At 49.7% G+C, this 15,255-nt stretch overlaps 1 protein-coding gene across 3 annotated transcripts in view; it reads right to left on the reverse strand.

Annotated features, from left to right (window-relative positions):
• Positions 1-6,818: 6,818 nt before the first annotated feature.
• The window catches only part of LNX2 (ligand of numb-protein X 2), a 79,466-nt gene continuing 71,029 nt past the window's right edge, over positions 6,819-15,255 (reverse strand). For all 3 annotated transcript variants that reach the window (XM_040448103.1, XM_040448101.1, XM_040448102.1), the window contains 3 exons: positions 14,684-14,915; positions 10,823-10,981; positions 6,819-8,973 (listed from right to left, as the gene is read on the reverse strand). In XM_040448103.1, coding sequence (XP_040304037.1) covers positions 8,838-8,973; positions 10,823-10,981; positions 14,684-14,915 — 527 coding nt within the window. In that variant the 3' untranslated portion in view covers positions 6,819-8,837. The remainder of the gene's footprint in view (positions 8,974-10,822; positions 10,982-14,683; positions 14,916-15,255) is intronic.

Raw genomic sequence — 15,255 nt, forward strand, 5'->3', positions numbered from 1 at the left:
GGGAGGGGCAGAGAGAGAGAGAGAGAGAGATTGGGAGAGAGGGAATCCGAAGCGGCCTCCGGGCTGGCAGCTCAGAGTCCCACGTGGGGCTAGAACCCACAGAACCGTGAGATGGTGACCTGGGCCGAAGTTGGCCGCTTCACCGACGGAGCCACCCGGGCGCCCCGGAATCCGTGGTCTTCAGAGTCACCCACGGTGTGATCCAGGGGTCCTCCCCAGCCCTCCTCTGCGACTTCTGACACTGAGCTGCAACCGGCAAGCGTCGCACCACACCTCGGGCCGCCAGGCGCGTGGGAAGCTGAACAGCCAGACCCCCAAGGAGCTCGCGGCCACCGAGGGGCACGGCAGGGGCAGGCTGCGGTTGGGGGTGGACGGCAGCGTCAGAAAAGCAAGCGCAGCAGAGGGGCAGACGGGGCCGGGAGTGGCGGGGGAGTGAAGGACTTGGAAGAGCGGGGCGGGGGAGCCCGGCCGCCGCTGGCACCGGGGCTGGGCCGGGAAGGACTAGCAGGGCTTAGCCTGGCCGGGACCAGGCATTCCTGGAGGGGTGGCACAGCATGAGCGGCAGCCCGGCCTCGGGAAAGCTGGGGACCGTGCCTGGGGAAACTGAGTCACGCGATTAAGGCGCGCGACCCAACCTGCCGACGGGTGCACCGTGTTGGGGAAAACATGTGCCATGTTGAGAGCACACAGAAGCTTGGGTGCAGAGGAGGCTCTGAAAGCAGGGAGCTCCCTCACTCTCGATAACCCCGGGCGGGTGTAGCCGGCATCTCTGTGTCCACACGGCACTACAGCCCGTGGAGCACGATGGGTCAGCCGCTTTACGTGCACAGTCTCTACAGCGTGCAGCCCCCTAGCGAGGTAAGCATCTTCTCGTTTGCTAGATGGGAAAACTGAGGATCTGAGGTGCAATGCAGTGCTTCGGGTCTCTGACGCCAATAAGTGGCAAACGCAGACCCAGCCTGTTGGGTTCTATCCACTGTGACCCAGCAGGCCTCCCTCTAAATTAGTAGCATGTGCGCCCCGGGGTGCCGGGGGCTCAGTCGATTAAGCATCCCCGACTTCAGCTCAGGTCACGATCTCGCGGCCCGTGAGTTCGAGCCCTGCGTCGGGCTCCGGGCTGACGGCTCGGAGCCTGGAGCCTGCTTCGGATCCTGTGTCTCCCTCTCTCTCTGCCCCTCCCCTGCTGGTGCTCTGTCTCTCTGTCTCACAAATAAACGTTAAAAAAAATGAAAAAATAAATTCGTATCATGTGCGCCCCAGCAGGTATCAGTGCTTTTTGTCGCAGAGCCGCGGGAAGAGAGGAGCGGAGGTCTGGCCAGCACGCCCAGGGCCCATCACGCCGGCACAGCCGTCCTAGGTGAGTGATCACCACCAAATGTGACCCGACGGTCTCTAAACAACCGACACGGAGCACCGAGCTGTGTGCCTCCTGTCACACCTCCCCGGAGAGGCCCTCCCTGACCACCTCCCTCCTACAGCTCGTTTCTATCTTCCGATCACCTGGGTTTTTTTCTCTTCACAGCATTTATCGCCGTCTAACAGCATATCGTTTCTTCATTTTATTGTTCATTCTTCCCCTCCTTAGAATGTAAGCTGAGGGAGAGCCAACAAGTTTGTCTTGGTAACTGATGGATCCCGAGCACGGAAAACAGTGCCTGGCCTGTAGCACATGCTAAATAAACATTCCCTGAGCAAGAGGGAAAAAAAGTATGAGTATTTCACGCATCGTGCCGGCCTGATATTCATTTAGATATTAGAGATAACAAACGAAGAGATCTTCCCCCTCTGTCAGGCTTCTGCAGTCCAGCTGGGAGGAAAGGCAGGGACAAAATGTCACCCAAAGTAATCGTTGACAATTACATTATCAATTAATTGTCAATTACATTGACAATTACAAATGGAGTAGTGAGGTCCCAGTCGTGGAAGCATTCAAGCAGGGGCTGGAGAGGAGACAGAAGCGATCCCCATATCAGAAAAACCTGGATAAGGGCTTTCCGACTCTAAGGTTCCATGATTTGGGGTCGTTGGGGGAAAAGGCTCTAGGGTGTGGGTACCTGCGTGATACAAGGACATGGTATCCTTTGGGATGACTTACAGGTGAGAGGAGATGAGAACTCATTTTCCTTAAACATTCACTAACTCCTCAGGGTGAGCTTTGCTGCTGTGGGCGCCCACCTCTGTGCCTGGCCCTCACCCTACATCAGCGCGGGCTGGGACCCCCGGGGGCAGGAGGATAGCCCGCACTGTCAAGGGCCAGGCAAGACCCGGAGGGTTGCACGGAAGGGAGGGTGCAAATCTGCAAAACCGCTCTGGGGTGCCCTTCCCTGGGAGGTCTGGCAGTGGGAGGGTCGCCGTCCCGGGTTGTGACTCAACCCATCCCATGATCCTCCGTTCTTGCAGAGTTGTGGGTGAGACAAGATTTTCTCTCTTTGCTTTTTTTTTTTTTTAATGTTTATTTATTTTGAGAGAGAGAGAGAGAGAGAGACAGAGAGAGTGCGAGCAGGGGAGGGGCAGAGAGAGAGAGAGAGGAAGAGAGAGAATCCCAAGCAGCCTCCTGACGGTCAGCACAGAGCCCAGCGGAGGTCACGATCTCCCAGCTCGTGAACTGACTCATGACCCGAGCCGAAATCATGAACCGACCGAGCCCCCCCCGGGCGCCCCTGGACGTCCTTTATTTTTGACAGCTGCCTCCATTCTCAGAACCCCGACACCGACCAGACAGCTGTCGCGTCTCTACATGGCAGCCTCAGCGATAGACATTTCTCACCTGACCTCTCGAACCGGTGATCGCTTTTTGGGCAATTCAAGGAGGGGTTGCTACTGGATTCACCCTTAAAACTGCAGACTTTTGAGGAACAAGGTGAGGCCCCGTAGAAGTTTGCAAAACAGCCCCGCCTCAAAGCATCATGTGCAGGGGAGTCACCGGAGTGCAGATGGAAATCCTGCGGCACCCCGTACACACGCCGCCACCCTTCCCCTGGTTGGAGGCCTGCCCTCTGCCGCATGTGGGGAGGGCTTGTCTTTTACTCCCGTGATATTACATTTTACCATTTCTATCCTTGGGCGTTTCACAGCCAGTGGGCGCTGGGTTCACACGTCCAACTTTACTTCTAAAGAGCTTTTGCGTGGCCAGAGAAATCAACTGCTCGCCTAGTTGAACGGAGTAGATTTGCGCTGTGCCGTGGCAAGAGCTTTCCAGCAAGGCCCCCCGGGGCGTTGAAACCTTTTCTTCTGCAGGCCGAGAAGAGAGACTTAAGAGAACAGGCACTCACTTCGTGACTCGTTCGCCTGGGCCTGGGTAGGAGTTCCCTCTGCTGTGCGACCTAACGCGGTCTTATCGCCAAAGACAGGTAAACGGAGGGAGGCCCGAAGGACGAAAAGGTGCAACCCGGTGTTGCAGAGAAGTGATCCGGAGCCCGTCTGTGCGTCATGCACACGGTAGGTGCTGGGTGAATTCTCATGTCGATGGCTGCACGGGAGAGAGCCCCGTCGGGCCCTGGGATGTGCACCGGGTCTGCAGGTGCATAAGGCAACTCGGAAAGAGTACACCCCAGCATGCAGCGTGGCTACCCCACTTTCCCTTTTTAAATGTTGATGCAAGACGCTTAGTCTTTATAGAAAGTGCCACGTTCACTGCAGCTCGGAGCTTTCACATTCCCAACTGGTTCCCTCGGAATCGATGGGACTCTGCTGTCCTGAAACGCGGGGGGCGGGGCTTCGGGCGTGATGCACGAGCCAAGTACCCTTAGGAGCTGAAAGTCAGGTTTGTTGACTTCAGATTTAAACCAGCCACTTATCGCAGGCTTCAACCATTTGAGGAGTCCCAAAGCAACGGCCCGCCTTCCTGTACAAGGGACCGGAAACCCGGTTCGGAAGCAAGAGCGAACAGAATTTGCACACCGCGTTGTCTTTCCGCGAGGAGATGCGCCGGCTCGTTTGGAGCACGCGGCCCCCCGCTGTTGGAAAGTCTGCTCATATCGTGCGGTATCCTGAGGGAACAACCCTTCTCGATCTTCGACATTCCCTTCTTCCCACCCCAGATGGCCTCCTTACTAAGCAGCACCAGAGACCCCTCACTTCCCCGACCAGCTCAAAAATAATTGGAGGATAGAATTCCCCACACCTTAAATGTGGGCCGTGCACAGTGACTTCTGTCCAACGACTGCGGTATGGACAGAAGGGCCAGCAACTTTCCTGGAGAAGAACCTGACGAACACTGCTCTTAGGCCAGGTGGGCAAGGTCAACACCAACAGCCACAAGTCACGCTGACAGTATGCAGCGTCGTCGCTAGGCCATGAGAGAATGGCCCTTGACCTTGGCCATCTTCCTCCCGCAGACGCACAGCCCCCGTCTAATCACGAGAAAGCGAAGCAGGCACGTTCCAACGGGGGGCGTCTTACAGTGTCCCTGGCGGGTGCGCGACACCGTCCAGATCCTCAGAAGCAAGGAACGTCTGAGAAAACGGCACAGCCGGGGGGAGCCCCAGGAGGCATAACTAGATGTCGTGTGGCGTCCTGGAAGGGATCCTGGGACAGAGAAAGGACACGAGGCCTACACGCTCCGTCTAGAGAACCCTGGGCTCTCTGGAAGGTATAGAATCTCTGATTTCTAGTGTCTAATTTTAAAGGTTGCTACAGGCAGGGGTAATCGAGCACCTACCTGGCAAGTTTTTCTTCTTCCTCGTACATATCCGTGGCCGCGAAAGTATAATTTAACAAAACCTTTCAGAGGAGTAAACAGTGCCTGCCCTGGAGGTTGGTAAGGATTTCCCACCAGGAGGTGATGCCACGAGAGCCAGGTCAGCCTGCGGAGGCACGGGCGTGGTGGTGATGGTGTATGAAAGGAGGCAAGGAGTGGGGGAAGCGAGGTGAGCGGCGGGCAGGGGGCGGGGCGGGAAGGGGCTTTCCTGCCGCGCCAAGCTGCTGTGACCTTTCCCTGCAGATCCCTAACCAGGGCAGTGACGAAAATTAGGGTCTAGAACAGCTACCGGTAAGAGTCCAGACCGGAGAGAGCGGGGGGGTAGGGAAGCGCACGAGAAAACGGATGTCCGTGTTGCAGAAGTGACGTTAGGGGCCCTCAGTCCCCAGACAGCGCGGGCTGCAGACCCGGGGTGTGGGCGCACTCAGAACTGCAAGGTGGCTCTCGCGACTGTGCGGGTGGTTAGGTCAGGGCCACGACAGAAGCAAACACGGAGGCCTGCTGAGAGGCACCCTCACGAGGAGGGTAATTCTCTTGAAAGCGGGGAGGAGCAGCCAGGGAAAGCTAGAGATAGCAGCATCCAAGCGACGCCTCCCGACATGGGACACCCGACATGGGACGCCTCGGCCACGCACAGAAGGGATCGCATCACAGGGCTGCAATAGGGAGCCCTCGGAGGCAGGACCTGGGGGCGTGGGGAGCCCGCCGGAGTCACAGAGGGTAAATGGGACCACAGAGCCATCCAGAAAACCCGATTAGGGGTCAGACCGCACGGCCCTTGATCTGAACTTAATTTACCGGGAAATCGGGAGCAGTTTTCTTTGATTACAATTTTTTCTTCTTTAATGCAGGTAATGAGCAAAGCCCTCGGAAGGCCAGGAAGCAGGTCAGGCCCGCCTGGTCCGGGAAGTGCCGTGATAGAGGCGACAGGCACAGCCACGTAGTAATCTCCAATTTTCTGATAACCACGTTAAAGCAAAGTAAAAAGGGGCGCCTGGGTGGATCGGTCGGGTGAGCGTCCAACTCTGGATCTCAGCTCAGATCATGATCTCAGGGTTCCTGGGATCGAGCCCCGTGTGGGACTCTGTGCTGACGGTGTGGAGTCGGCTCGGGATTCTCTCCCCCCCTCTCTCTGCCCCTCCCCTGCTTGTGTTTGCACATGCTCATGCTCTCTCTCCAAATAAATTTCAAAAAAGCAAAAATAAACTGGTGAAATCAATTTTAGTAAGATATTTTAGGGTAAGGGGAGGGGGACTTGGAGGAAGGCAGTCGAAAGGTACAAACTTCCAGTTACGAGATAAAGAAGTCCTAAGGGGTGCTTGGGTGGCTCAGTGGGTTTAGCGGTGACGTGTGTCACTTAGGCTCAGGTCATGATCTCGAGGCTCGCGAGCTCGAGCCCCATGCCGGGCTCTGTGCTGACAGCTCAGAGTCTGCTTCAGATTCCGTGTCTCCCTCTCCCTCTCTCTCAAAAATAAACAAACATTTAAAAAAAGTCCCAGGGATGTTATGTGCACCACGACAACTACAGCTAACGCCGCTGTGTGATATACAAGAAAACGGTCAAGAAAGTAGATCCTGAGAGTTCTCATCCCGAGGGGAAATTTCTGTCTTTTCTTTTTACGGTGTCGGTGAGAGAAGACGGAGGTTAGCTGAACCTCTTGCGGTGACCCCCTCACAGTGTATGTAAACCCAAACCATCATGCCGTATGCCTTCAACGTACACAGAGATGTATGTTCTTTCTCAATAAGACCGGAAAAAATGCATAGAAAAAGATGGGCAGGAAACCCACCAAAAATAAAAGTTAAAAAAAATTCTATATTTTCTATCAGCCTGTATATCCAAGGTATCATCATTTTGATACATGGCCCAGTCGCTGTTCAGGGATTCAGTAGCCACACGTATTGGGCAACACAGATCTGGAGCTACCGTGTGGGCAAAATGTCCAACGATCAACAGGGATCAACGTGTTGTGCCTACAGGAGTAAGAATCAGAAGGTGGACTTGTAACTCTGAGGTTCGAAGCTCGGGGCGCGGGGACGGCAACAGGGGTGCCGTGAACACATAAAAGGATGGCATACGGAGTCACTATCTGCTGCTCCAGAAAAGAGACAATGTCACTGTCATGGAAAGGATGACTTTTATTTCCATCCTGGATGATTATCACACCATTATTTAAACACGTTTGAGAAATCGTGAAATAATTTAAACCGAAGGCACAGAACAAATCAAAATATTTGAACTATTTACGCTTAAAATGAGAAAATTCAAATATCTCAACAGTAACAATAAATTACGAACAAGTTTCCATCACCAAATATCATTCTGACCAAAAGCCATCGCGTTTTGTAATCAAACCAAATTGGCTTCAGCCGAGGCCGAGATTTCCGTGATAAAAATAACGTTGAAAAAAAGTGCCTTCTTCCAAAATACTCATCATACCCCCAGGTTCAAGGTAAGTATTTTATGTATAACAAAGTAGCCATTAGGATATTTGTTGATGGATGGTCGCTCCCCAAGAAATGATGCATTCTTACAAAATGTTTAAAAAAATAGCCAAGTAGGATATAAAATTCTATCTGGGGAGCAGGAAAAAAAACCCAACAGACCTGTTCCATGTCGATCAGAATATCAAAGCAACGTCAATACCAAATTGCTTCAAAAGCCAATCATCACATAACAGTAATATACTGTATGGAGCATTCCACTGTATCTTGGTTATATGTTGACCATACACAGTGTAGCTAAGGGGCTGAACGAATCGGTAGCAATTATTGTTGCCATTTCTTATTTATCCAAAAGAGATCGGTTTAAAAAAATCACTAAAAAGCTACCAGGAATAACCAGGGACATGCTATAGCCGCAATAAAGCCCTAGCAATGCAACTGTTAGCTTGAAAATCAAGTGGTCATGCTCATAATATACTGTAGTATTTTCGAAATACATTCTCTGATAAACAATACCATTTATTACAGAGGTCACTTGTAAATGAGCTCAGATTCTGAACTAGGTTCCTAAGTGAAACTTTTTTCAAGTATGCATAATATTAGCAAGGTAAAGATATTTCTTATCTTACTCGCTTCTTTATGGGTTCTTCCAAAGGACAACCACGTGGAGTGAAGGACAAACAAAACGGGCTGGTCGTAGTTTTCAGAAACATTTAGGAAAAACAAGAGATAGCCTAGTGATCAAGGACTCACTGAAAGATAATAAGCATCTAAAACCTACTATTTTCGATAAAAATCCAGGACTTTTCAGGCTTTTTCTTGAAATGGTTAAGTTCACGAGAAATAATGGAGGGGAAAAATAAGGGTTTCTAAAACACTCAAGGCTCGTCTCAGAATGAAATAAAGCTAGGGTACCTTCTACACTGAGTTGTGATATATATGAATGCGTATTGAATAGCAATACGGTTTTATCTTTATCTACTTTAACTGCATCAATCACAGAAAGCATGTCCAGTCCAGACTGCTGACAAGTACAATACAAACGCTAGAAAATGAATTGCAGCAAAAAACGCTCCAAAATTTTCCTGCATAACAAAACATTCCTTTGGAGATGAATCTTGAATGCCTTTGGACTTCTTTAAGTAAGTGCTGCTTTAACTGTCTCCAGCACGGAACTGTAATTAACCTCCCAACTTCCTGTGTCCCTGGAAAACGTGATCTTTTATTATCTAGCATTCTAATTATTGGTACATTATCTTGTAGAAAGCTCTTCAGTAGCGTCAGACTTCTGTCTTCATCATCTATGAGTACTAAGAGATTAAAGTAGAAGTAAAATACGTCAGAAAAATCACTTTATAAACGGTAGGAAGTTTTGAAATGTTGGCACCGAAGGGAAAAAAATGGGGGAGGGGCACCATCTCCAGGGATCCGTTTGTGGCACCGTGGCTACGGCCCAGCAAATGCTACTGCCACTGGCTTCCCTGATCCCAGTCTTAGGGCGTGTGGACCCAAGGAACTACCACCGGTCCTCCGATGCAGCTGGCCGGGTCACAGTTTGGGAAGACTTCATCGGTCATGTTAGGTCACATTCTGACGACGGAGGGTCTGAATTCTAAGCACAGGAACTTGTTACAAGGGCTAGTGAACAAAGCCCAAACAAGGAAGGGGCCTGACTCGGAACCGATTTCGGAACCTACACCAGGCTGCCAGGCCAGCAGATAACGGTCAGAGTGACTTTGTTCCTCTGCTCCTTCAACATGGGAACTAGCGCAGAATGGCTCATGCCCACAGTCGACAGGCCGTTGACCGCCACGATCATATCTCCACATCTGGGCAAAGAGAAACAGAAACGGACCGTTAACTATTTTCATACAACGTTAGCCTGAGATTTCTTAGGCGTGAAATTCACAGCTTCGCGTAACCACTCGCTGTCAACGGTGAGCGCATATGATCTACCTTGCAAAACACCCGGGGCTGTTTTTCAGCCTAGACTGGCCTGCCCCTGCCAATCAAGGGCACTTGTACGCCCACCGCTCCTGTAGCCGCCGGGTGGCTTTGAGGACGAGCAGAGTAATTTCCGCCTGAGCTTAAGCCAAATGTAATTCGGAGAATAAACGTGCTGCCCCGTTAAGAAATACTAACTAATGCACCCGAGGGGATTGCTTATTATTTTAACTGTCCTCTTTCCTCATTCTTAGAGTGCATACGTCCCAGGGTTGAATCGCGTCGCGAATAAGACGGACACCTCCTTTTCTTTCGGCTGCCGTCAGCTGCGGACACTTACTGTCCTCTGACAGGATCATCACAAATGGACGACAGATCTGAAGGCCTCTGTATCCTTTATGATTTTGCCTCTTTAGTCTGTAGCACCAACAGGCCAGCTTATTGTGAGCTACCTCAGTAGCAGGTGGAAAGTAAACTTCTGAGACCCAGACTGGTGGGGTAACCTAGCGAAGAGGATGGTTAATTCACGTTGCCCTACTCCTTCCGCCTAAAATACGGATGTTCCCCCCCATCTCTGTCGACACAAGCCTGATCAAGAGCATCCTGACCCTGACAACTTTTCGCCAGATCACGTGAATGGCACTTTCTCTCTGTGAGCAGTATACGCTCTCCATGTGTGTGGCACCCTGTCTGGTACGTCAACACTTACTTTTTAAGAACCGGCCCTCCCCTCAAAAACTAAGCACTGAGAGCTTCGTTACCCGTCTCCTCTCAGTCCGTAGGATCTCTTGACGTAACCCCTCCTTCTTCTCCCAGCACCTGAGCTTTGAAAAAGGAAAGAGGCTGCACGAGGTCGGCTGAGGACTTCCAGAGGGTTCCCAGCCAAGGCCCTGGAGACACAGTCCTGGGTGCGAACCGCAGTCAACCGTTTCCAGCTGCTTGACCGTTTCCAGCTGCTTGACTGTGGGCAAGTTTCTTTCTCCTTCCAGCACTTAAGTTACCTCGTTTATCAAACGGAAATAGCAACAACAACACTGACCTCCCAGGGCTGTTAAGAAGGAAGGTTCCATAACACGATCGCAAGCACTCAGCACTGTGCCTGGCACACGGTAAGCTATCATACGTTCATTCATCAAATATTTACCGAGACCCTACTGTATACACAAGGCACTGTTGTCGCGGCCAGGAATATAACGACAGAGGCAACCAAGTCCCTCCCACCCCCCGTCACGGAGCTTGCATAAATATAATGTTAGGTGGACATAAGTGCTGTGGAGAAAAACAGAGCAGAGTCATCTAATGACAGGACTGGACCTAAGGGGGAATGTGTGGAATGACTGTTCATTGCTAGCTGTCCTACCACAGTGTGTCTCATCAGATGACTCAGGTTTGGCTCCTGTCATTAGATTTGCATCACAGAGCTATCGGAGGCAAGACGGTAAAGTGATGCTTCAGTCTAGATCTGGTCTGGCCAACGGCTGCCGTAAAGGGCCAGTTAGTAAACAAATATTTTAGTCTTTGTGAACCACACGGTCTCTGTCCCAGTGACTCATCGCCGCCGCTGTGGCTCAGGGGCAACCACGGAGGACGCGCGAACCCACGAACGCAGCCACTTCCCGCTAAAACTTTATTTACGACAACAGCCCACGGGCTGGGTTGGGAGTTGACCCCTGGTCACGATGGCGCCCATCACAGTAAAGCTGAATCACATGATCAGACATAATGAAGACTCACTTTAATCTTCCATCATAATAAGCAGGAGTTCCCAAGACAATGGTTTTAATGAAGAAAGGCTGGTTGGTGTGGTTCTCTTCATATCCACCAACGATACTAAAGCCCCAGCTTCCCAAGTAGCTTCTTCGTAAAACTATGTCATGGCAGCTGTGAAGGGCGCTGTAATAAACAGAAAGATCAGGAAAAAATTAACGTGGAGGCTTTTATACCCTGCTCTCCTCTGCTGTAACTAACTCCACAGCATGTTATGCTGTCACTGCCTGGGAAGTAAGACAGGCTGCTTTATTTCCTTCCCGATACGTTATGCCGACAACCCGTTTTCTAGCGAGTCCTAGGTGGACTGGAGTTTCTCCCACTTTTTTCGGTCTTCTTTTCCCAGGTGAAGATACCAGACCTGCCCACACACACAAGCACGCAGGCATGCACGCACAAACACACCTGGTTACAAGTGGCACCGTAGACATTTGTATAAAATGGTTCTGTGCCTATATTTGCTCACTGCACTGTCAACAACGTCCTCGGTGCTGACATCCATTTGTATCCACACAATCTGTGTCTAGAAAAAAGTGGTACAGAAGCGGTCTGGTACCCCTGATCTCGGCACTCAAATGAAAGAAGTGAGCATTGTGTGAGTTCCCCAAAAAGACAGAAAACATTCTTTTTAATCTATGTGAAGAGTTATTTGTTGTTCTTTCCTCCTTCACTTAAAATGCATGTTAAGGGAGGCTCTGAAAAAATAGGGAACTCAAAATAGGGGAAAAAAACAACAAAAAACATCTCCCGCCACCCCCCACTTTTTTTTTTTTTTTTTTTTTTAAACCAGGGACCCTGAGATGCTCCAGACCGTCTGTCTGGAGGATAGGGCACTTCAGAGTTCTATGGATCTGGGAACAATCAGTGAATAAAAATGTAAAAGTAGAAAAAAACTCCACCTAAATGACACAGAAAAAAAAAAAATCTCTCTTTAAGAAACAAATATCTTGGGGCGCCTGGGCAGCTCAGTCGGTAAAGCGTCCGACTTCAGCTCAGGTCACGATCTCCCGGTTTGAGTTTGAGTCCCGCATCGGGCTCAGAACCTGGGGCCTGCTTCGGATTCTGTGTCTCCCTCTCTCTCTCTGTCCCTCCCCCGCTCACACTCTGTCTCCCGCCCCCTCTTAGAAATAAATGAACGTTAAAAAAAAATTAAACAAAAAAAAAGTATCTTTCCTTTTTAGATAAAATTGAATATAAAGTCCTCTAAGGCAAGGCTTCCTGTTTGTAATCTATTAAAAACAGTTCTTAATAAAGCCAATTCTGCATGTGATCTATGAAATGCCAGAACTTTTAATCTGGTCTAGTTTCTTAGCTCATGAATAAGAAAGGGCTTTTAAAAAGACTTCGAAGATACAGCAGGGTCCCCATGCATTGGCCTGGTAACCTAAGGGGAACGTAGGTTACTTTCATTATTCCGAATCTCCTGCAAAAAAATGATGACAGCAACACAAAACAAATCGTTGTTCTGTCTGGTGTGCAGATGTCCGGGGCACTCCTAGCACATTGCAGTGGGGGAGCCTCCCTTGTCAGAAGCAGAGCTGCTTAAAGGGGCCGCCCGCACCCAGAGTAGTGGTCCTTCTGCCACGTGCTTGCGAGTACAGGTTTGCGCACAACAGAGACCCCCCCCCAAGACTCTGCAGAATAGTGACCTCCTCCTGACAGATAACTCTTTTGATACAGGTGGACCCCAAAACAGACTTTATCGTGTTGCGTATTTTTCACCTGAAATTTTCATTACTCTTCGTGGTACCCCGGAAGATGCTCGGAACACAACGGGGGAAGCGTGGACCCCAGAACTAGGCCGGGGAAGCAGGTAAGGAAAACGGAGAGGAGCACCAGGGCAGTGCGGGTCTCCGCCTGTCCACCCGCAGTGGTGTGGACCAGCTCGGCCACCGCACAGCAGCAGAAGACACCTGCTCACCCACTGGTGCGTGAAGGGGCCTTCCTGACTTGCTAGGTCCAGAGTGACAGGGCTGAGTATTTAGCAAGATAAACGAGCTTCCCCTCTGATGGCTGAAACCTCACAATTTAGACAGCGTGTCTTCGGCAACCATTCCAACTGACCCCTACAGGCCCCTGAGACGTGAATTCTATTGATTGTAGGCCTTTTTAGTCTTTTTCAACCAAGAGGACAAGTCGGGAAGTTAGATTACCGATGAATTCCAACCATCCTTGTGCTTTGTGGTGTTATGTGAAAGTACTTTTTTTTAAATAAATCACACAGCACTATACAAATGCTAGTTATTAAAAATTAAATCCACATGGTGCTAGATGGCTCAGAAACTGGCGTTCTTATTGTTTATTTTTATTGTAAAAAAGCAGTCATTTTCATACTTGGCTCAGAGTCCAAATATGTCATCACAGTTCAGTTTTAGGATTCTTCTATATATTAGGAACCTAAAGCGATCTGGAAACAAAAACAGTAATACACATTCTCCCTATCTCAGTATCATCATCATTAAACGAGCATCATCAGGGGGCTGCAAATGCTTTCGTGACCAGACACGGACCCCCTGCAGCATGCCCTGATGGCGACAATCAGGAAGCAGTGAACTCTTCACTGAGGTGGCGAGGCACGCCTACTCTCGAACCCCAACAGTGTGGCTTAAAGACTCTCACGTCCAGCAAAAACGGAGTTCTACACCTTGCCTTTTTTAGGGAGCTAAAAGGATTAAGAAAGGGATTTCAGAAAAGCTTCTGGAATAGGGAAAGGCCCCACACTTTGACCTGGTTTTTCTGGTGAAAAATGCATGTGAAGTCTAAGCATGTATCAGAATGCATGGTGGGAAATGACCGCTTTTCTTTTTTTTTTTTTTTTTTTCAACATTTATTTATTTTTGGGACAGAGAGAGACAGCATGAATGGGGGAGGGGCAGAGAGAGAGGGAGACACAGAATCGGAAACAGGCTCCAGGCTCCGAGCCATCAGCCCAGAGCCTGACGCGGGGCTCGAACTCACGGACCGCGAGATCGTGACCTGGCTGAAGTCGGACGCTCAACCGACTGCGCCACCCAGGCGCCCCAAATGACCGCTTTTCTAAAGCAAGAGGCTGAACATCCAAATCTCATGGCTGGTCCACTTACGAACCTTAATAGGAATGGACAGATGGCTTTATTCATTTTTTTTAAAAATGTTTATTTACTTTGAGAGAAAGAAAGAGAAAGAGGGAGAGCATGTGCATAAGCAGGGGAGGGGCAGAGAGAGGGAGAGAGAGAATCCCAAGCAGGCTCCGTGCTGTCCGTGCACAGCCTGACGTGGGGCTTGATCCCATGAAGCACGAGATCATGACCTGGGCTGACATCAAGAGTCAGACACTCAGCCAACTGAGCCACCCAGGTGCCCCTATTCATTTTTATTTGTATGAATGTATGTATGTATGTATGTATTTATGTTTGTTTATTTTTGAGAAAGAAAGAGACAGAGGACAAGGGGGAGGGGCAGAGAGAGAGGGAATACACAGAATCCCAAGCAGGCTCCAGGCTCTGAGCTGTCAGCACAGAGCCCAAGGCATGGCTCAAACTCACGAACCGTGAGATCATGACCTGAGCCGAAACCAAGAGTCAGACCCATAACCAACTGAGCCACCCAGATGCCCCTATTATTTTTATAAATAGGTACATTAAGTCTTTTTAGCCTAGTTCTTATTATTAAATTTACCTTTTAGAATATAATAACCTGAGAAAAATTACCATTTTCTGTTGTAACTTGATTTGCTATTGCAAATCAGACTAAAACCTTTTCGTTCCCTGGATTAGTGAATTTATGGTGTTACACACTGACAGTGGCTGTAAGTATGATTACTCCGTAAGGGTCAAAAGCGGTCAGTACCTTGGAAGCCCAAGCCACATGACCCATGACGGGGACCAATTGGCGTCATACTCATTCTCGCTGAAGGTGCTCAGCTGCTCTTCCGTGGTCTGGGTTGCCTCCTCAACAACCTGGACCTCAAGCGCTTTCAGGACAACAGCAGAGGACGCGGCACTGGCTTTCAGCATGGCCACAGCCTCACTGTGACTTAGATTGGTCAGATCAATGCCATTGATATTCAGCAATATATCACCTGTTCAAATGAAGAAACAAGAAAAATGAGACAAGCCAGTGAGTGACTATCTCCCTGTACATCCTGTTACTTGTAAATTAATCAACAAAGGTTGGTTCCAATAACTCACATGAGGTAAAAGACCATTTTCTTACTTCTCTGTAATTTTTATGATCCTGAGGAAAAATCCAATTCATGGAGAACATTCCAGAACAACTCAAAACTTTAAGATAGTGTCATAATACGTAGGAAAAGGTGTGGCTCGGGGCACTGTGATTCAACTGGAAGTCCAAATCATTAGACTTAGTTTTGCTAGGTACAGGCCCTGGGCACATTTATTTCTCTTCTTTGAGCTTTAGTG

The sequence above is a fragment of the Herpailurus yagouaroundi genome, unplaced genomic scaffold (assembly GCF_014898765.1).
Source record: "Herpailurus yagouaroundi ecotype Mexico unplaced genomic scaffold, PumYag 197, whole genome shotgun sequence".
Lineage (NCBI taxonomy): Eukaryota > Metazoa > Chordata > Mammalia > Carnivora > Felidae > Herpailurus > Herpailurus yagouaroundi.